The sequence below is a fragment of the Trachurus japonicus genome, chromosome 17, assembly GCF_045865225.1.
Source record: "Trachurus japonicus isolate A0001 chromosome 17, Traja_1.0".
NCBI classification, from domain to species: Eukaryota; Metazoa; Chordata; class Actinopteri; order Carangiformes; family Carangidae; genus Trachurus; species Trachurus japonicus.
This window is the reverse complement of record NC_140923.1, coordinates 10179885-10202868: the sequence shown is the minus strand read 5'-3', so window position 1 is coordinate 10202868 and position 22984 is coordinate 10179885. Positions and strand designations below refer to the sequence as shown.

Genomic DNA, 22984 nt, shown 5'->3' with positions numbered 1-22984 from the left:
TTTTTTTCTTCCACAGCAGAAATGAAACCTTCAAGTTCCTCCCACACACGAGTTTGTCAGGATGTTGTTGGCAAAAAAAATCCTTGGAAACTTTGTGATAAACTGTTGAGACACTTCCTCACACTTCTTTCTCTCTGTCAGATGTTCTCCCAGTCGTTGTGAACATGGCGGCCGCTGCAGTAAAACAGCAGCTGAAGCATCTTTTACATCTCAGGCTCAGTGTGTTTGTGTGTTTGTGGACACATCTGGATCTAAACTTGGACTTGTTGCTGGAGTTAAAAGTTACAGTAGAAAAATACCAAACTCCTGCTCTCCTCTCAGCAACAGCGTGAGATTAAAATAAAACATTTATACATAAATATGACACATGAAGATTTATTTTTTCTTTTCCATCTAACAGGCAGAAAGCATTTTAAATTATGTTTATAGTCCAGTAATTTTAGGCCAAAAAAGGGGTCAACGTTGAACAAATTTCAACAGAAGCAAACTCAACTGGTTTTGTATCCTCAGCATGTCCTGAGTAAGGGGGAAAAAAGCCCCGAAGAATCCCATTAGGGGAAAGTTTAGAAAAACACCCAAACATATCCCATTAATACGCATATAAAAAATATTTTTCAGGTGTATAGGGTAACATTTTTAACCTTTAGATATCTCCATGAAAATTACTGAGTTGATTACTTACACTAAGACAGCCACATCCTTAGTAGAGCAGGTATGACATGCTCCGTCTCTATTAATGTTCATGGGAAGCCTAACCTGCAGAATTGTTCCCAAATATTCAGGCTGCCAAAACAAATATGGACTTTTTTTTTTCTTTAATAAATCTGCTGTCTCAGTTTGTGCCATAAAGGAGGCTGTTGTTATACATTTCCCTGCATTTTGTTTTTTCTTCCACAGCAGAAATGAAACCTTCAAGTTCCTCCCACACACGAGTTTGTCAGGATGTTGTTGGCAAAAAAAATCCTTGGAAACTTTGTGATAAACTGTTGAGACACTTCCTCACACTTCTTTCTCTCTCTTTCTTTCTTTCTTTCTTTCTTTCTTTCTTTCTCCCAGATGTTCTCCCAGTCGGTGTGAACATGGCGGCCGCTGCAGCCAGTCCTGGACCGTCTTCCACTGTAACTGCTCCGACAGCGGCTACAGCGGCGCCACCTGCCACAGCTGTAAGTCACCTGTCAGTCAGTCAGTCGGTCGCCACGTAGCTGTGGGGGGCAGCAGGGGTCGGATCAACCTGCTGTTAAAGGGATAGTTCACCCAAAATTCAAATTTCCCTCATTATCTCCTCCCCCTCATGTGGACTAAGGGCTGGGAGAAGTTTCAGAGTCCTCCGTGGCTTCTCTGAGTTACAGCGGGGCTCCGTGCAGCACTGCATGTCCATATGACGGTTGAGAACAGAGCTCACTTTACTTCGTCCAAAAAGACACACCAAGAAACATCCAAATACCTCCATGCTGCTCGTCTGTAATGTCCCTCTTGTATTGAAGCCCCGACATGAGAAATTGTTCCGAAAAAAATTAAATAAGTACCGTAGATGACCATTTATTAGCCCGGGCGTTTAATATGCTAAATCGACTTGGAGCCCAGGCGTTTATAAGAACCAGGCGCGTATTTGCAACAGGCTACAATTTATTTTTGCAATGAGCAGCACCAGACCATCATGCAAAGAACAAGGAGGTCACCAACTGGAATAAAACTATTCCCGACATCTTTATTGACATCAAACAATAAATACAAAGACTGTGTTACCGCGACACAGGGAGCTGATCATATCAGTGTTGTGAACGATAGCGGGAGGGGGGGTCGATCGCGGTAATTTCAACATAGCGCATTTATCTATTTGTCTTTGTCTATTAGTAGTCCAGCGCGACCTGTCCCGCTGGCGCACCTGTGTTTGTGTGTCTGTGTGTGTGTGTCCGCCTGCATGCGAGAGAGAGAGAGAGGAGGGGCTGACTGACAGAAGAGGTGAGAGCCGGTGATAAAAAAACTTTTTTTTCTGTGCAAGGCTATGGTAAACACTTAATCGCCCGGGCGTTTAATTGAACCAGCGTTTATTCTGCCAAATGAGCTCGGACCCCGGCGGCTATTAGAGCACAGGCGCGTATTTGCATTTGGTCATCTACGGTATATGTTTGCTCTGCCGGAATCTCGCGCGATTTGCAGAGCCGTGAACTGGGTGTCGCGCGAAAATCGCGCGAGTTTTGGACGGACCAGGAAGAGCAGTGCTGGGAGTTTCCGCTACAAACAAGCTTAAAACATAGACTTATTTAATTTTTTTCGAAACAATTTCTCATGTCGGGGCTTCAATACAAGAGACGAGCAGCATGGAGGTATTTGGATGTTTCTTGGTGTGTCTTTTTGGACGAAGAAAAGTGAGCTCCGTTCTCAATCGTCATATGGACATGCAGTGCTGCACGGAGCCCCGCTGTAACTCAGAGAAGCCACGGAGGACTCTGAAACTTCTCCCAGCCCTTAGAAATTTAAATTTTGGGTGAACTATCCCTTTAAAGTACAATTCCAGGCAAATTCAACCTGAGGCTTTTAGTTTCCTAATAGTTTAGCTCTAAAAGAATGAATCTGAAGATTTTCTTCTTTTTTTTTCTTCATTGTTTTTATTGCAGTTTTTGTTTCCATTCAACAAAACAAACACAAAACATAACACAACAGCTCTTACATGAGAGATGAACATGTGGCATAATACAAGAGGTGGTGGGTCAGTCTTACAGTACCCGAATGTCGTTTACTGTAATAGAACGGAGGAAATAAAAGGTCCGTTCCGATCGCCGCCACGCTCTGTAGAAGTGATCTACGCTGTGATGTGATGTATGACGTTGGTAACATACATGTATTCTAGAGGGATCAGTTCAAAAATAATTTTACGCCAACCACAGACAGAGGGAATCTTGTCCCTGACCCAGGGCCGTTGTATAGGGGAGAAAGGTGATGATAACTCTAGGGGCCCAGCGCCCAGTGGGGCCCATAAAAAACCCCAGTAGTCTAATCTTTGTATGACTTTTTATGATTTATTCTGCCTAAGACCCTGACTAATACTCATAGTACACTGTAAAAACTCAACATCTTTCCAAGAATATTTGTCTTATTTCTTGTCCAAATGTCTCATTTCTAGTGAAAACTAATCTCTTTCCACTTAAAATAAGACTCATGACCTAAAAATTAACTTGTTTTTAGATCATTTTCACTTAAATTCACAATAGATAGAAAAATCTGCCAGTGAAAGTAAGTTTTTTGTGCTTGTAATAAGGAAGAAAAACTTGCTCCACTATCAGATTTTTTCTACTTATTCCAAGTGAAAATCTGCTTGAAAGAAGTAAAAAGTGTCTAAAAACAAGCTGCTTTTAATATGATGTGTCTTATTTTAAGTATAATGAGATTTGTTTTGACTAGAAATTACATTTTGACTAGAAATAAGACAAATATTCTTGGTAAGATACTTGAGTTTTTGCAGTGTAATGCTGCATTAGCATCAAAACAAAGAAGGCTAAATAAAAAACGATAATACATACGTAGTCTAAGAAAAAAAAAAAGGAAAAGTTAGGGGGAGGGGCCCACTTTAGTATTCTTTAAGGGGGCCCAGAATTCATAGCAACGGCCCTGCACTGACCCACTGCAAAACAATATTTTTCCAAGCTGCAAACGTTAGAATATTATACAATCTTTTGTTGACTGCTGTTTTTAAATAGACACTTGGAAGACCTAGAATCAGGGACATGGGATGAAGATTTTCTTCTTAATGTGTCCTGTTCTGCAGTAGTTCTGTCTGTCCCTGCATCGCCACAGCAGCGTGTAATTGGAGCAGACAGATCTGAGGCTGTTTAGGCTGTTTACATCCCACAAAATCGCTTTTAGTTTCCACAGACAACGTCAGATGGCTTCACACAAACACAGAGGGGTTTGTTCACTTATAGAAAAGCCGACATGTTTTCTAAACGGGGATGTAATACAAAGTCTGGCGTGAGAGTCAAGTTGACGGCTCGCTATGTTTACAGGTCGTCTGAAGCTCCTGTTTGTTTTATCAAAATAGGAACTCGAGAAAATTGTGGTTTTGTGGGATGTAAACAGCCTAAGATCTGTCTGCTCCCATTATACGCTGCTGTGGCGATGCAGGGACAGACAGAACAGAACTACTGCAGAACAGGACACATTAAAAAGAAAATCTTCAGATTCATTCTTTTAGACCTAAAATATTAGGAAACTAGAGCCCCAGGTTGAATTTGCCTGGAATTGCCCTTTAAGCTGCAGCATTTGACACCCACGGGTTGCTACTGTTCTCTTTTCATTGTAATCTGTTTGCTTTAAGAACCGTTACGCTACAGAGCTCACCAGTAATGTGCAGCCAGGGTTGCTCTGAAATAGCCAGAGGGTGGGGGTGTGTGTGTGTGTGTGTGTGTGTGTGTGTGTGTGTGTGTGTGTGTGTGTGTGTGTGTGTGTGGGGGGGGTGTATATATTTCCAGCTTGTGAACACAATATCACAGTTACACCCTGAGGGCACATTTCATACAAACCTTCACTTGAACTCAAGGATGAAGTGATTAGAATTCACATTTACATGATATTCACTGGAAGAGCAGAAGCTTTTATCCAAAGCGAAATGAGAAGTGAAGGACGTTGTGTAAATATGAAGTGCTACATCTGTTTAATGAGTGCAAGGAGATTATGTCAAGTACGTGCACACAGTAAGTAAGGGCCGGTTCAACATGCTGTTGTGTACAGTGGCAGTGATAGACGAGCTATAAAACTCCCGACTCTGGTGGGACTCGAACCCACAACCTTTGAATTGCCTCTCATCTGAATCACTAGAAGTCCAATGCGCTATCCATTGCGCCACAGAGCCTGTTGATGACATAGTTGTGGTCGAAGGTTGAAAAACCATGCACATCACATCAGTTTTTTATCCATGTAGTGTTCCACAGCAATTTGGAGAACAGAGCAGGTTCAGACCTCCTCTTTTTTTTTATTATTGCAGAGACTCAACTGTTTCAACCAAAAAACCAAATAAAAAGAAGAATAACTTCTCTTTTACAGGCAGAAGCATGCATTTCTCCATGCATTTGGTGTGGAGAGAGAGAGAGAAATGTAATATTTCTGATAATAGCAGAGGCATTCACTGCAACAACAATGATAACGGCTGATATAAATGATAATGATAGCCACTAACAGTAATTATAATAACTGTTGTTAATTATAATGCATTGAGCAGCAGGTGTTTAACAGGAGGTGGTTTCTATTTTCAGATATTAACTCATTCAACACATTTTTAGCCATAAATCACCAATTTATCCTCTAATTCATGATGACACAGTTCAACACTAAAGCTTTACAGAATAAAAGGTCGAAGCACAACTTCACTGTGACATATTAATGATCAGTGCTGTTACTCTGGAAGGAGACTGTGAGCATATTTCCTGTGAACAGTCCTTTATTTAAGAATTAGCACCATGTGAACATTATGATATGAGCGGATAAAGTGGTGCATACTCCATAAGAAACTCTATCACCATCCACATTTAGCCACAATCATAATCTCTCCCTCACCTTCACCAAATGCTATTAGTCTCTAAACATAACCATAAGAAGCTTTAATCTTGCTTCAGTCCTCATTATGTGGACTTGAAGAAATGATCACGGTGGCGTTGCGTTTCCCCCGAGATGTGTTTTCTGTTTCAGACGAGTCGTATATTTAATGGAGGATACGATTAGAGGGAGAGCAGTGACAGATAAAATGCAAAATTAGAATAAATTGAGAAGTAAAAATGTGAGAGAGCGAGAAGCAGCAGCAGCAGCAGCAGCAGCAGCAGCAGCAGATAATGGATTTCCTTTTACACACAGTAACTGGATTTAAGCGCAGAGGCAAACTAAAAATAAAATAAAAGAAATACAGAAATAGTGAAACAGCAGCGAGATGAAAAATGAATGAACATAAACAGCCTGGAGACGACTATTAATGTTACTACTTTAACGCAGACGCAGACGCAGCCCGTTGCCTCTATCATTCATGCGAAGGGGTTTTAAAGGTCGACTTTAAGAGGCAGCAGCTCCGTTTACAGCTCGACCTTCAGGACCCAGACGACCTGTAACTCTGAGGGAGGAGCAGCGTTGCTCAGTGATTACAGCTGCAACAGGCGAATTCCCTTTTTCTTTCTTTCTCTTTTTCTTTTCCTCTGGATGCGTAGGAGCAGCAGTATTTATCAGAACAATGAAAAATGTGTTTTTCTTGGTTTTTGTTTCAGCTCGCTGCAGCCAGTGGGACATTTTTCAAATGAAGCGACCACTTTGTACGATTCATGTAATAATCTTTGCCCACTGCAGAGTATCTCTAAAACTAGTTTGTATGTGAGTTATGTGATGGAGTTTAATGAGTCTACAGCTGTGTGTCTGTGTGTATGCGTGTGTGCCAAATACTAAGTGAATGAATTAATTAAACTTAAAGGGCAACTTCGTTTTTTTTCAACCTGGGCCCTGTTTTCATATGTTTTTCTGTAGGCTATATGTGAGTGATGGATAATACTTTTATTGAGGTGGCTGCAGTATTGAGCCGGGCAGGCAGCCTGCAGCCCAGCTAACGCTCTTCCACGGGGCAAGTGGCTCTCATCAAAGTTCGTCCTATAAACGGGCATTTTTTTCAAACTGACAGGCTCAGATAGTTACAATTAGTGTCCGACAACAAACTAGAAAGGAGAAATGAACGTAATAGTCTCTACCTTTAGCTGGAGGTCGCTGTTTGCTGTGATCTGTGTCCAAATCTCGTTCTGAAATCTCACGATAACTCGCTGCAAAACACCGGTGGGGAATTGACTGAGGTGAAGAGAGACGACCGGAGAACTTACAAATTGTAACAACAAAATGTTGGGCTGCTCTTCGCACAATTTTTTCACAGAGCTTTCACAAGTTAGGGCTAACAGTTAGCTGTGCTACAAATGGATGCTAACACTCCTGTCGATGCACCGTCGCCGTGCCGACCACACGGTCTGCTGTGAGCGCTTTGACCGGGATGACTACTGCCAGTCAGAAGAAGAAGAGGCCTGCTAAAGGTAGAGACTATTACGTTCATTTCTATTTTCTAGTATGTTGTGGGACACTCGTTGTAACTATCTGAGCCTGTCAGCTTGAAAAAAATGCCTGTTTATAGGTTGAACTTTGACAGGAGCCACTTGCCCCGTGGTAGAGCGTTAGCTGGGCTGCAGGCTGCCTGCCCGGCTCAATACTGCATCCACCTCAATAAAAGTATTATCCATCACTCACATACACAGGAAAAACATATGAAAACAGGGCCCAGGTTGAAAAAAACCCAAGTTGCCCTTTAAAGGGGAGCTATGCAAGTCAATGCAAGCTATTTTTAGAACGGCGGAGCAGAGCCATGAGCTGCTCAGAGCTACGCTACGGAGGCTCATTATGGGATTTCTTGGTTTCCCTCATCAAACTCATCAAATACACAATCCAACAACTCCAAAACGCTCTGGTGGACAAGTTGTGAGCTGGTTTTGCATGAATTTCCCTCTAAAACAACTCTGTCTGGTAACATTGTGTTATTATCTCATAGCGTGGTGAATGTGCAGCTCACAACTTGTCCACCAGAGCGTTGTGGAGTTGTTGGATTGTGTATTTGATGAGTTTGATGAGTTTGAAACCAAGAAATCCCATGAGCCTCCGTAGCGTAGTTCTGAGCAGCTCACGGCTCTGCTCCGCCGTTCTAAAAATAGCTTGCACCGACAATTAAAGGTAACAAACCTACTGTACTGCTGTGACTATAGGGATTATGGCAATGGGCCAATTTGCCAAAATGTTAAACTATCCCTTTAAGGTAAAAATGTAGCGTAGTTATTGTAGTTACTGTAAGCTAAAAATCCTGCATAGTTCCTCTTTAAGGGAGGAGGTGAGATAATGGGGAGAGATTTACTCTCTTTGAGCCAAACACTTGAAGACCAACAGAGTTTCCCTCACACTTCACCTCTGCTCTCAGGTTTTTATTATTATTATTTTATTGCTGTCGTTTCTGTGAAAAGGTTTCTTTTCTAACCACACTGAGGCAAAGTGATGAAAAAAAATAAAAAGGCCTTTGGCTGTGGAGAAGAAGCCAGATAAACAGGTGAGGAGCAGAGTGTGGGAACCTTTAGATATGGATGTGTGTGTGTGTGTGTGTGTGTGAAGGGAGGAGAGGTAGTGGAGATAGTGGGGGAGGGGGGGGGGGGGGCTGATAACGCTTTTATTTACTGAGTCTTTGAGTTCCCATCAGTCATCACTGTCTCTCCAGCTGGACTCGTCTGGACTTGATGCGACGCTGCTGGAGAAATAAAACACTTATGACTCAGTGCTGATATGTACGTGTCTATGAAGAATCACCCATAAACCCCCCCCACCCCCCCCCCTCCTCTCCTCCTCTGTACCAGCTGATGTGGTGATGTTGACGTTGATTCATGTTCAAGCTGATCTCATTATTATTATTTTTTTCCTTCCAGCCGTGTATGAACAGTCGTGCGAGGCGTACAAACACAACGGCAACTCGTCGGGACATTTTTACATCGACGTGGACGGCAGCGGACCAATCAGACCACAGCTGGTCTACTGCAACATGACAGGTGACACACACACACACACACACACACACACACTGATCATCACTCAGCGTTTCGTAGGATTAATATTTACATAATCATAAACGATGACGCTGCTGTTCCCTGTTCAGGCGCTTTGTCCTTCAGATGATTTTTTACCTCAGAACAGTAAAGTTTGAAGCTTCACAATAAAAAAAAGTTTAGGGAAGAAAACTCTCAACCACCTGTCACTCAAAGTGACGCACGCTCAGTTACGCAGACCTTTAAAGGGATAGTTCAACATTTAGTCAAATTGGCCCATTGCCGTAATCCCTATAGTCATAGCAGTAGGTTTGTTACCTTTAATAGTCGGTGCAAGCTATTTTTAGAACGGCGGAGCAGAGCCGTGAGCTGCTCAGAGCTACGCTACGGAGGCTCATTATGGGATTTCTTGGTTTCCCTCATCATCAAACTCATCAAATACACAATCCAACAACTCCACAACGCTCTGGTGGACAAGTTGTGACCTGCACATTCACCACGCTATGAGATAATAACACAACGTTACCACACAGAGTTGTTGTAGAGGGAAATTCATGCAAAACCACTGATGCGTGTTGCCTTCAGGGACAGTTTTTCATCAACAGTCTCTGCATTTCCCTCTAAAACAACTCTGTGTGGTAACGTTGTGTTATTATCTCATAGCGTGGTGAATGTGCAGGTCACAACTTGTCCACCAGAGCGTTGTGGAGTTGTTGGATTGTGTATTTGATGAGTTTGATGAGGGAAACCAAGAAATCCCATGAGCCTCCACAGCGTAGGAGTAATGAACCTACTGCTAAAACTACAGGGATTATGGCAACGGGCCAATTTGCCAAAATGTTGAACTATCCCTTTAAGCCTTGAATAAGAATTAAATGAATGAATTTTGTAAAAAAAAAAATTGAAAGAAGGTTTTTTTTGTATACCAGGCTGTAAACATCTTTATTTCTGCATTCGTTTTAAAATATGAGTCTACGGTGTGTGTGTGTGTGTGTGTGTGTGTGTGTGTGTGTGTGTGTGTGTGTGTGTGTGTGTGTGTGTGTGTGTGTGTGTATGTGTGTGTGTGTGTGTGTGTGTGTGTAGAGGAGAACACCTGGATGGTGATCCAGCACAACAACACGGAGCGGACCAGAGTGCGACCGTCTGCAGGTGTGAACCAGCACCTGGTTCACTTCGACTACGCCGCCCGAGACGAGCAGCTGTCGGCCGCTATCGGCCAATCGGATCACTGCGAACAGGAGCTGTCCTACCACTGCACTAAGTCCCGCCTCCTCAACACTCCAGGTAAAGACACTTTTTATATATATATACAGTATTTGAAGTATTTGATCCCCTGCTGATTTTGTAAGTTTACTCCCCTACAAAGAAATGGATGGTTAATATAGTTTATTTTAACAGAAAGAGACAGAATATCAACAAATAATATCATCATATAAAGATTATGGTAACACTTTATTAGACGCCTTTCTCTATAACGCATTATAACCATACTTATAGTGAGTTATAATGCAGTCATAGCACTGTATAACTATAGTTATAAACACTTATAAATGATCATAATGCTTTATAACAATAATCATAACACTATGGAGCATTTATGTTATGTTATGCTTATTGTTATAAAGCCTTATGATAATTTATGAGTGTTTATAATGATAGTTATACACGTTTATAAGCCAATTATAACACATTATAACTATATTTATAATGCATTATTGATGTGGGCATTGTCAGGGAGTTACTAACAATTATAACCTATTATAATACCTGACCTTATAAGTCATGATAAAATGCTTTATAGTGTGTTATGATTATTGTTATAAAGCATTATGATCATTTATGATTTACATTTGATCAAGTGAAATAAGAGCGAAAATCAGCAAATACTTTTTTCGCCACTACAAAATTGGGGGGGAAGTGACTTTCAGTTGCATGGATTCAAAGCAGAAATAATAAGAAAGCATCTCTTCTTCCTTAAAAAGTGTTTATGAAGGCCGGCTTTAAACTGCAGCTGACACATCCCGTCTGCTTCACTGACCATCAGAGGGAAAACAGATTAACTCAGACATGAGAGCAAATGGAAGATTTAGACTTTAAGATAGTCAGAAGTCAAATATGCATCATATGTTTTATTTATTTATTTCCATTTGCCTTTGAAGGGCTCCATTCACTGAAGCCGTAGCCGCTGAATTTACTTTTTTTTATTTGTGCTGCGTTTGAATCTAATTGAACAAGAGCGAGCTATGAGCCATAGATCAGTTTGTTATTGAAACAAAAAGCTCTGCAGAAAAAAAAACAATTTAACTCCGTACAGATCTGCACCCTTTAACCCGCCACCCCCCCACAACACGAAACAAAATAATTGTTACGCTCATTGCTGCAAACTTAATCAGCTTCCAAGGATTTTTCCTCCCATTTCCCAGCGAGTCAGACAAATGGACTGTGTACGATTTGTATAAATGTCTCCTCCTTTTAGACGACGCATCGAGGCCAATTAGTTTGTCTGGGTTTTGTTCTTTGTTTTTTCCTCCAAATGCTTTTTCATGGTCTTACAAGTCATTAATTGACCCCAACGCTGCGACTGAGAATCAGTTAAACCAGCAAAAGTGTGAAGACGTGCATTTTTTTTTCTCTTGTGGAAAACACCGCCTGTGAGAAAGTGGTTAGGAAATGATTTATGACCACCATTATACAAACAGAATTTCAACATTTATCTTTCGTGTTTTCTTTTTTTTTTTTTTACTTTTAATTTAAATTCAAGCAGCATACAGTGCTCTAATTTACACAACTTTAGAGAAGAAAAACTGCTGCAGGGCTCGAGGATAAGCTTCTGATATTAATATCCTCTGTTCAGCTCCTGTCTGGTCGCAGCCAGTTTACTGTAAAACAAAGCTGGGAACCATTCAGGACAGAAGGTAGAGGATATGACAACATTGCCGACACTTTAACTTGTGTATAAGATGATACTTCATCTTATTGCAATCATCTTACTATGATATATAAGTATCCAGGTGCTGTTTATGACTTTACTTTACTTTACTTTACTTTATTTGTTTATTTGGATGGGACAGTGCACATCAATGTACATATAAAAACATGTAAATGTGCCGGATTATAGCAGCAATGCTAATTTCCATCCGGAGTCCCAAAACATAAAAACAATACAGTGACAGGAGAACACAGTTATATACGTGACATGACAAAGCAGACAACAAGATAAAAAAACAGGTCAGATAATCAGGCCAGTAGTGGAACCTGGACAGTTTGAGAGATAAAGGATAAGGTGCTAAAGTGCAGGAGTGCATCATGGGTACCAAGTTGTATTGCACGGTACCCTAAAGTGCACTCAGTTTAAAGTGCCAGGTGTATTGCATTAGATAGCGCATCGGATTAAAGTAAAAGTAAAATTAAAGTACGACATGGTATGTTATCCACATATTATAGCAACTAAATATTCTATCCATATTCACGTTTCTATTGCCGGTCTCACTCAAGCACTGCAGGTATTGCACAGCCGCACCCTGACTTATTATTGCACACGAACCAGCCATAAACATTCGCACATAATAACTATACCTCCATTATTTCAGACATACCGGTCACAAACATTCACACATAATATCTACATATGTTAGACCATTGCACACACACCGGCCATAGCCATACAACTGTGAACATGTTTAACCCGGGTTAAACATGTTTACAGGTGCTCACAAGTTAGTTTGTCTAATATCCAGTCTGTAAGTTGTGCTTTAAAGGTCCTGAAAGTCGGACACTCTCTAACTTGTTCCATTCTAGACATCCTTGGACTGATAACACGTTTTGAGAAAATGTTGTGTACTCATCCAGGTAACTGCAGGTCGTTGTCTTTGTTCTCCTCACAAAAGAAGGTTGTTTTATTTTTTGGATGAGTAGCCTAAGAACTAGGGAAAAAAACAAAAACAAAACTCACAATGTTCCTGTATTAATAATGCTCACGACTTACAATACAAAACCGTTTTTATGTCGTTGCCACAGTTTTTTGTTTTTTTTTGTCCAAGAAGCGTTTTCAGTTCTTATTGCCGGCGCCAGCAGCAGCGAACACTTGGCAGCTTTTCCAAGGAGAAGTTTCTGTTCCGCTCTTTCTGCTCAACACAAATGTCTTTTCTTCTGCTTCTTTCTTTCCTTTTGGAAGCAACACAAAGAGCCGCTGCGCCGCTGAGAGAAGATACTGAAGCTGTGTGTGTGTGTGTGTGTGTGTGTGTGCTCTGTGTGTGTGAAGATGTTGTGATGTGTAAAAAAAAAAACAAAACTGAAGAGACGCACGACGTTTACGCCGGTCATGAAGCGTCGCTGACAGATACTGTAACTCTGAGCTGCTGGCTGTTTACAGAAGTAAATACTGTAGTGTCGTAGTGTTAAATCCTCTCTCAGCAGCACACGGCTTCTTTGTCTTGTTCTCTGCCCCAAAAAATAAAAAAAACATTTATGTAGATAACAAACAGTGTGGAACAGAAACCTGAAATACAATTCAACAAAACATTTCCTCATGTCTCTGTATGTGTTGGTGCATCTTTTCTTCTATTTTCTGTGTCCTCGTATTTTCTTTTATCTACTTTTTATAATGGACCCTAGTTTGTAATAAAGATATCTATCTATCTATCTATCTATCTATCTATCTATCTATCTATCTATCTATCTATCTATCTATCTATCTATCTGTCTGTCTGTCTGTCTGTCTGTCTGTCTGTCTGTCTGTCTGTCTGTCTGTCTGTCTGTCTGTCTGTCTGTCTATCATCCCCTTCTCTCTGTCTTTCTTTCTCTCTTTCTATCTACCCTGTTTTTTGTCTTTGTACTTCTTTCTTTCTTTCTTTCTTTCTTTCTTTCTTTCTTTCTTTCTATCTACCCCATCTGTCCTTTACCTTTCTTTCTTTCTTTCTTTCTTTCTTTCTTTCTTTCTTTCTATCTACCCTCTTTCTTTCTTTCTTTTCTATCTACCCCGTTTCTTTCTTTCTTTCTTTCGCCCCCCTATCTATCTATCTATCTATCTATCTATCTATCTATCTATCTATCTATCTATCTATATATCTATCTATCTATCTATCTATCTATCTATCTATCTATCTATCTGTGTGTGTTTCAGAGGGCTCTCCGTTCAGCTGGTGGCTGGGCGGTCCTGGTCCTGGTCCCGGTCGGGTCCAGACCTACTGGGGTGGAGCTCAGCCGGGCAGCCAGCAGTGTGCCTGTGGTCTGCAGGGCGACTGCCTGGACCCACAACACTACTGCAACTGTGACGCCGACCGCCTCGACTGGTACTGAAACTACAGTAACAATACACAGCCTACCTTTAACTACAGTAACAATACGTAGCCTACGTTTTTCAGGGGGTTTTCTGCTCATAAGGTTCTTTCCTGTGTTTTTTTTTTAACCCTTTAGGGGTCTGAGCCACTTTGAGCCGTTTTTGAATACTTTTGATTTTGCCTTTATACACCACATAAAAAGTTTACCAACCATACCCATGCTTGATATCTTTTTTTTTCAGCACAACTTCGCCTAGATGATATGATGATTGTTTTTGTTTTTTTTCACTTTAGTAACTAACTTTACTGTAATAAAGGGATAGTTCAACATTTTGGCAAATTGGCCCTCATCAAACTCATCAAATACACAATCCAACAACTCCAAAACGCTCTGGTGGACAAGTTGTGAGCTGTAGGTAAATTCATGCAAAACCACTGATGCATGTTGCCTTCAGGGACAGTTTTTCTGCAAGCAGTCTCTGGATTTCCCTCTAAAACAACTCTGTCTGGTAACGTTGTGTTATTATCTCATAGCGTGGTGAATGTGCAGCTCACAACTTGTCCACCAGAGCGTTGTGGAGTTGTTGGATTGTGTATTTAGTAAATGAGTTTGATGAGGGAAACCGAGAAATCCCATGACTCTGCCGTTCTAAAAACAGCTTGCACCGACAATTAAAGGTAACAAACCTACTGCTGTGACTATAGGGATTATGGCAATGGGCCAATTTGACTAAATGTTGAAGTATCCCTTTAACATATTGGGCCAAAAAAATCAGCTCACTTTTTCCATTTTGAAAAATGGCAAAAATGACAAATATATTGAAATAAATGCGACGCCTGCCCATCACATCCCTTTGACGCTCTGATAACTATTTTTGTACCAACAAATTAAAACTATCAAATCTCTGGTTTTACATGATCTATCAGCGTCAAACAAAAACTGGGAGAGATTTAAAATCTGAACTTTTGAGTGAAGTTGACAGCAGCGCTATTTTTTATTTTTTTGTGTGTGATGGTGCTTTTGAAAACGTCAGATGATCTGCTCACGCCAGCGTAATCATGGACCCTGGGCAGTTATAAATCATCTGCCATCAGCTAAGCTTCACGTCTGATGAAAAGAAAAACACATCACACAGACAGACAAAGTCAGATAATTGGGAGCTCAGAGGGATTTCTTTGAATTTGCTTGTAATCAGTGATAAACTGTTCTGCACTGTTCAGAAAAATAACTATTGACTCAAAAGAAAAACTAAAGTTGACAGCAGGTTGTTCAGTGATACACTGCTGTTTATGGCCTTTTTCGGAAAATGGAAAAAAAAAAAAGTAATCTTCCAAGTTGAAGGGGAATTGATGTAAAAAAAAAAAAACATTTCTTCACTTTTGTGTCCCTTGTTGGTGCCATCGCCATGACCACGCAGTGAGAAACAAGAATTTAGCCCTGTGTAAATGAAGCCAAGATAGTTTCATTCAAGAGAAACTCATTTTATTTTTTTCAATATAAAATACACAAAATAATCTGCTGCATTTTTTTTCTATTGCAAAGCAGCCCAGGAAAAATAAAAATCTAGGTTGATTGATGTCAATATTAGACTGAGGCTGAGGAAAATGATTTAAAAAAAAACAACACTCATCTCACTCAAGTCTGAATATCAATACACATGAGACACGAGAAAATAAAATATATCAATATCAAATATAAGTGATAACTGCACGACTTGTAACTTTGGAAAACTTAAAAAAAAAAAAAACAGTTTTAACATTTTCTCGTGTCGAACAGTCCAAACAGTTTGTGCGGCGCCGCCTCTATTTTTACAAACCACAGCTGCTCTTCAATATTTTATCAGTCTCACAAACTGCAGCGCGGCGCTCCAGTCCTTCCAGGCCTGAGTGTATTTTTATCTGCAGCTTTTTCCCTCGGCAACAAGGTTAACAGTCAGATTATCTACAGCGCATGAGGCATGAAGTGGGCGAGAGGCGAGTGGATGGACGGGACAGGACAGGAGGTGTTTTTGTGTTTTTGGGGAGTCGCTGCTGCAGAAGCTGCCACAGTCTCGAGTCGAGACAGTTGTGATTCTGGTCTTGCTGGAATAAACAGGCTCCTGAGAGATTGCACCTACACACTGCAACGTTTGCATCAGCTTGTCGCAACATGTAATGTTGTCACAGGACTGATGTAACATTAAAAACACACACGCCTGGAAATCTAAGCAGGAAAATGAGCATAATCTGAATTCTGCGACTGCTTCTGTTTTTGTTCTTCTTCCATAACACAGATTAATCAATGTCCCCTTTTACCTTTCTCTTAAACTTTACCTTTAAACTTTCTGTCCTTCATTTCTCCTCCTCCTCCTCCTCTTCCTCCTGCAGGACTGAAGACTCAGGTCTGCTCTTGCACAAGGAGAGCCTCCCCGTCAGGTCTCTGGTGCTGGGCGACGTCCAGAGACCGGGGTCAGAGGCCGCCTACAGGGTGGGGCCGCTACGTTGTCATGGAGACAGTAAGTGCCCCTTAAAAAAAAAAAAAGAAAAAAGAAAAACTCCAGTTGCCTGGTTACCCTTGATTCGAAGATACCAGATTTATCCTCCTGTTATTGAAATGACTTGTTGCTCGAGTGGTTGCTGTCTTCCTGTGTCTTGCTAACCAATATAACTACAGTACATATGTTATATAACTACCGGTGGAGCGAGTATAGTTGAGACATGTGTACAGTTGAAACACCCTTAATATCTTGCAGCGCTGCAAGGCTGAGCCACCATTTTTACTCAGCAAATGCATGTTAGCATCCTCTTTGGTTGTGGGAAAATTGAAGAGTTTTAGCATCTCCAGTCCAAAGATATCAGCAAAAGTCTTTTTACTAGGGTAAGAATTTCACTTTATCATGTCCCTTCCACAACGGAATAGCTTATTATCCTTTTGTGACCATCAAACATAACTTACATCATTGCAAACGTTATTTTGTGCCCTAAAAACTCACATATTTCATGCTATCGTAGCATGTTAGGTCACTGCACAATCTAGAGAAATACACAAAGTGGTCAGCGAGGTACCCTGATAGAGTTGTATTACATCACATCACTGTTAAATTGTGCAGTGTAGGCTACGATAACATGTTATAAGTCATAATACGACCAAAAACACAAAGAAAATGGGAAAAAAAAACAAATATTTGTGACATGAACAGTGTTATATTAATATATACTATTAATATTATAATTTTATGTGATATAATAATATTTATATTAATAATACAATAATATTCCATTGTTTTTAATTTTGATGAAGAGGAATACATTTATTTAGAAATATCTTGTCAAATTGTCATTTAAAAAAAAAAGTGTATTGCATTTACAATTGATGTTCAGTCATCATCAATGGTTTTCAATGGTGTCTCAACTGTACCATGGTAGCGTCTCAACTGTACACGTATGGGGTTTGGTTGAGACGGGACCATGGTAAAAATGCACCTCATGTTTATGACCTGATTGTGGAAAAAATAAACAAATAATCAATTATATTCTTCAATAATAACTTAGTATACAAACAAATTAAACAGCATATGAAAAATCACTTATTTTCAGTGTATAGTTTTTTTGCAATATCTATTCAAAAATGGAAAATCAAAAAGTGTCTCAAACGTACTCGGTCTACCCTACGTATGTGTATGTTCAAGCTGTAGGGGCTGAATCAACACTGAGCACAAACACAGAGAGAGACACTGAAGTTTGAAACAAAATAAGTTCATTTTCCATCCGGTTTTTCCAGTTTTTCCAAACCTGATGACCTGAACTTGGCTGTTTTTGTTTCTGAAGTGATGTAGGTGACATTTTCTGTGTTTCTCTTGTTTTTGTTTCTAGAGAACTTCTGGAACGCTGCGTCCTTCGACAAAGAGACGTCGTACCTCCACTTCCCCACCTTCCACGGGGAGCTGAGCGCCGACATCTCCTTCCTGTTCAAGACCACGGCCTCGTCCGGCGTCTTCCTGGAGAACCTGGGCATCAAAGACTTCATCCGCATCGAGCTGAGCTGTGAGTTCGAGCTGCACTGCAAAAACACAAAATCTTACCAAGAATATTTGTCTTATTTCTAGTCAAAACAAATCTCATTCTACTTAAAATAAGGCTCATCACATTAAAAAGTACCTTGTTTTTAGACACTTTTTTTTACTTCTTTCAAGCAGATTTTCACTTGAAATAATCTGATAGCTGGGCAAGTTTTTCTTTCTTATTACAAGCACAAAAAACTTGCTTTCACTGGCAGATTTTTCTACTTATTTCAAGTGAAAATTAGTTTGAAACAAGTGAAAATGATCTAAAAACAAGTTAATTTTTAGGTGATGAGTCTTATTTTAAGTGGAAAGAGATTAGTTTTGAGCAGAAATGAGACATTTTGACAAGAAATAAGACAAATATTCTTGGAAAGATTTTGAGTTTTTGCAATGTGGATCGTTGTGTGTGTGTGTGTGTGTGTGCATTTTAGGTTGTTTACAGTAATCTGGTTGATTTATTGTAGCTGTAACTTACTTAGTTACTTTAATTCTATTTTCGGTAACCCTTTAATTTACAGGCCGCTAATTAGGTGATAATGTCAAGAAATAGTCAAGAAATAACAATTAATAGCGTAATAATGTCTAGGAAAAGCCTAGAAATAACGGTCAGTTCGTAACGTTGAGAAATATACCCAAGAAATAACATTTGATTACATAGAAATAGCCCCAAAATAATTGACCCTTTGTCAAGTCCCGCCCTCCACGGTTACTGTTGCTAGTTTTGCCAAACAATGGTCACGTAAGGGTTAACTCCCATTGGAAACTATTGAAAATTAGGCAGACGTGGCTAATAATGAGCGATTGAACAGGCATTACATGACATTTCCGAAAAGTGGTGAAAAATCATTGTTTTGGTCACTAACGATAGCTAGCTAACGATGCTACTAGCTAATGCTTAATCTCCGCCGATCTCCCGTTTCTCCTCATAAAACTTCACAAAGTTCAAAAGACATTAGCAACGGTAACGTTACGTTACACCTTTTAACCATTTTGAAAAATTTAAAAGTAGTTTTTGCTGAAAAAAATGTTGTCTACCTAGCTCGTTTCATACGGTAATTGACAATTTCAAGGACTTGGTGTAGAAAAATTCTGGCCTTTCGCAAAAAAATTCAATGCGTGAAAAGCAAGTGTAAACTTTTGCCTTTATAAAAACATAACATTATTATGAAATTGACCGTATTAAAGGGATAGTAGCATTTTTTAAAAGTGGGGTTGTATGATCTACAAATAGCCCCTAAGTACTTTAATTGCAGTAGAAGACTCTCTGCACTCCTCCCGTTAGCAACGCCAGCCCATAATAGCCCTGCCCAGAGATTTACAACATACAGTGTTGTGAACAGACCCAAAGAAACGGCTGGAAAACATTATATTATAGTGAACAATGGAACTGTGTATTTTTTTTCAGGTAAAACCTCTTTTAGGCCGTGAAAATAGGCCGTTTCTTTGGGACCATTCACAACACTGTATGTTGTAAATCTCTGGGCAGGGCTATGGGCTGGCGTTGCTAACGGGAGGAGTGCAGAGAGTCTTCTACTGCAATTAAAGTACTTAGGGGCTATTTGTAGATCATACAACCCCACTTTAAAAAAAATGCTACTATCCCTTTAATAGGCTATTTCTGGACATTGAGCGGCCTGTAAATTAGAGGGTTAACCTATTTTCAGGTCTAACAGTGATTACTTTGCAACTGTATCCACTTTCTGTTGGGTTCTTCTTTATTTTAATTAAACTCTGAACGCTTCTTTACAGTTTGTTTTATCTATTTCCAAGTGCTGAAATGTTTGACTCTGTTTCTTGTTTAGTGTTGCTCGTGTGTTTCCTCTGGGCTTCATTCTTGTTGTCTAAATCTGTTCCTACACTCAGACCTCTTACTTGCTTACTGCTCTGTACAGTAGATAGGCTGCCACATGCCCACGGCGCCACGCGGGACGGCGCCGCATTCACCACCACACAGCCCAATAAAACGTGAAGAAGATTAAAGCCATAAAAAGGAAACTCATAATTACTGCAGGCAACCTTGTTTTTGATTTGACAGTTGTTTCATGAACCCAGGGGGGGCATTTCCTCCACGACCCTACGTTAATCCCCGTCCCTTGCATTGTGCACACATCACAGTGCGTCATTTAGATTATGACAGTAATAACCAGCAGGGTGTTATTTAGTTTATGGGTGCCATGGAAATGTGGCGAGGTGTGAGATGTATGTTTACAGCCTGCTGTGGGTTGTGTCATTTGACATATAGCTGTATTAACCCGACAAGGTGTCCTTGTGCTTATATGGTTATGACAGTAACGCAGCGAGGTATGAAGTACACATTTATAGGCGGCAATGGTGTGTGTCATTTCGACAGGCGCGTATAGATGCCTTCATTGAGGTTTTACAGTCGTCCCTGGTCTGTCACCTCACTTCACCCTTTTAGTTTTCTGTTTCTCTCCTTGTTTTCGTGTTGCGTTGCAGCTTTTTTTTAGGGAGGGAAGTTGTTTATGAAATTGGATTTTAGGGACACACAACAGAACAGGCACCTCTCTTGCCTCGGGAGATGATTGTTAGCGAGCTTGTTCCAGCTCTGGAAACTTGCTGCTTTGTTTTTTTATGTTGTTTTTTTTCACTGCCTTGGATCACTGTGTAACACACTGTGGCCAAGCCCGACAACAATCTCTAAATGAAGTCACCGTAGGATGCTGGGATGTTGTTTTCATCTGGTCCTGCATCGCTCCCCCACAGTAATTCATCCTCACCTTCTTCCACCGGCAACAACAGGAGGAATGTTTTGTCTGAGACCGTCGGTGTCGGAGGAGAGGACAGAGGAGAGCTGAGCACTGTGGCGCCGTCCGTGGTGCTGAACCAGGACTGAACTGTCCGTGGTGCTGAACCAGGACTGAACTGTCCGTGGTGCTGAACCAGGACTGAACTGTCCGTGGTGCTGAACCAGGGCTGAACTGTCCGTGGTGCTGAATCTGATGCTGAGGCTTAAGCTGGGGACACACCACATGATTTTACCCACGATTCACAGTCGAGTTTAGTCTGTCCCAGTTGGCATGGCGAGTTGCCGCAGAAATGTGTTAGTGTTGGATTTTAGATGACTCTGTCTGGACGTAGTCGGGTAGTGTGCACTGGTTACCAATGAACAAGAGAAGGTGGGACACGGGAAATGGCCTCAGAAGGAAATAGCGGCAAAATCAAAAGGCAAGGCAAGGCAAGGCATCTTTATTTATATAGCGCATTTCATACCAAGGCAACTCAATGTGCTTTACATAAAGACAAAACATTAAAAAAAGAAGCATAAGACAGAATAAAAACAAACAAAACACTGAAAACAGAGTTAAAAGCAAGAGCAAATAAAAGTAAAATAAAAGAAAATAGATAAAGTTTTAAGTTCTCAGCTATAAGCACGTGAAAAGAGAAATGTTTTTAACCTGGATTTAAAAGTGCTCACAGTTGGGGCTGATTTCAGTTCTGCTGGTAGTTTGTTCCACTTGTGAGCAGCATAGCAGCTAAATGCTGCTTCACCATGTCTGGTCTGAACTCTGAGCTCCACTATCTGACCTGAGTCAGTAGATCTCAGAGCTCTACTGGGTTTATACTCTACTAACATGTCTTTCATGTATTCTGGACCTAAACCATTCAGTGATTTGTAAACCAGTAGCAGAACTTTAAAATCTATTCTGTAGCTGACTGGGAGCCAATGTAAGGTCTTAAGAACTGGGGTGATGTGATCTGATCTCTTTGTTCTGGTTAAAACTCGAGCTGCAGCGTTCTGAATGAGCTGCAGCTGTTTGAGACCAGTCAGAAGACCGTTACAGTAGTCTAGTCTACTGGAGATAAAAGCATGAATCAGCTTCTCCTGATCAGTTTGGGACATAAAACCCTTAATTCTGGATATGTTCTTAAGTTGATAAAAGGCTGATTTGGTGACTGATTTGATATGGCTGTTGGAGGTCAGATCTGAGTCTATCAGCACGCCAAGGTTTCGGACTTGGTCTTTAGTTTCTAAAGACAGTGACTCAAGGTGTTTACTGACAGCAACCCTCTTCTCTTTATTTCCAAAAACAATGACCTCAGTTTTTTCTTGATTTAACTGAAGGAAATTTTGGCTCATCCAATTTTTGACTTGCTCTAAACAGTGACATAATGACTCTATTGGACTGCAGTCATCTGGAGTCAGTGCAAGATATATCTGTGTGTCATCTGCATAACTATGATAGTTGACATCAGAGTTCTGTAGAATTTGACCCAAAGGCAGCATATACAGGTTAAACAGAAGGGGTCCAAGGACTGACCCCCGAGGAACTCCTCATGTCATAGCCACTCAAACAACAATGAGAGATGAAGCGTAAGTCATCAGAAAGTCCTGTTACAAAGTCTCATGAAAATCGTGTAATGTGTCCCCAACATTAGAGGGAGACTTTTCTGTGAGAACTTCTGGATCATCTTGTTTTTTTTTATATTGGAAAAAATATGTCTGGTAACAACGTTACCAGACAGAGTTGTTTTTGAGGTAAATGCAGAGACTGCTTGATGAAAAACTGTCCCCGATGGGAAGCGGTTTTGCATGAATTTCCCTCTAAAACAACTCTGTGTGGTAACGTTGTGTTATTATCTCATAGCGTGGTGAATGTGCAGCTCACAACTTGTCCACCAGAGCGTTGTGGAGTTGTTGGATTGTGTATTTGATGAGTTTGATGAGGGAAACCAAGAAATCCCATTAGCCTCCGTAGCGTAGCTCTGAGCAGCTCGCGGCTCTGCTCCGCCGTTCTAAAAATAGCTTGCACCGACAATTAAAGGTAACAAACCTACTGCTATGACTATAGGGATTATGGCAATGGGCCAATTTGCCAAAATGTTGAACTATCCCTTTAAATAGACCACTACAAATATCCGCAGCAACATTCAGGGCCCTAGTTTCGTCGACCAGGTGAAGTCTAGCATCAGCGCAGCTTCGCCACGCCAACGGGGTGTGGCCCAGGTCCATTTCGCAAGTTTGCTGGGCCGCGCAGTCAGACTTAGACTAGCGCAACCCCTCCCCTCGTCCCTCCCACCGGCGCAAACGGTGAAGAGGGAGGAGAGAGGGCGG

At 40.7% G+C, this 22984-nt stretch overlaps 1 protein-coding gene and 1 non-coding gene across 2 annotated transcripts in view; one reads left to right on the top strand and one right to left on the bottom strand.

The window, feature by feature from the left end:
- Positions 1 to 22984, top strand: part of LOC146970109 (contactin-associated protein-like 4) — a 137067-nt gene that overhangs the window by 67265 nt on the left and 46818 nt on the right. The window contains exons 10-15 of the mRNA XM_085804619.1: positions 1057 to 1163; positions 8472 to 8591; positions 9672 to 9872; positions 13711 to 13879; positions 16235 to 16362; positions 17720 to 17890. Of these exons, the coding sequence (XP_085660745.1) occupies positions 1057 to 1163; positions 8472 to 8591; positions 9672 to 9872; positions 13711 to 13879; positions 16235 to 16362; positions 17720 to 17890 (896 nt within the window). The remainder of the gene's footprint in view (positions 1 to 1056; positions 1164 to 8471; positions 8592 to 9671; positions 9873 to 13710; positions 13880 to 16234; positions 16363 to 17719; positions 17891 to 22984) is intronic.
- On the bottom strand, positions 4758 to 4849 carry trnar-ucu (transfer RNA arginine (anticodon UCU)). The gene is given in 2 exon segments: positions 4758 to 4793; positions 4813 to 4849. It is a non-coding gene; the product is annotated as a tRNA-Arg (tRNA).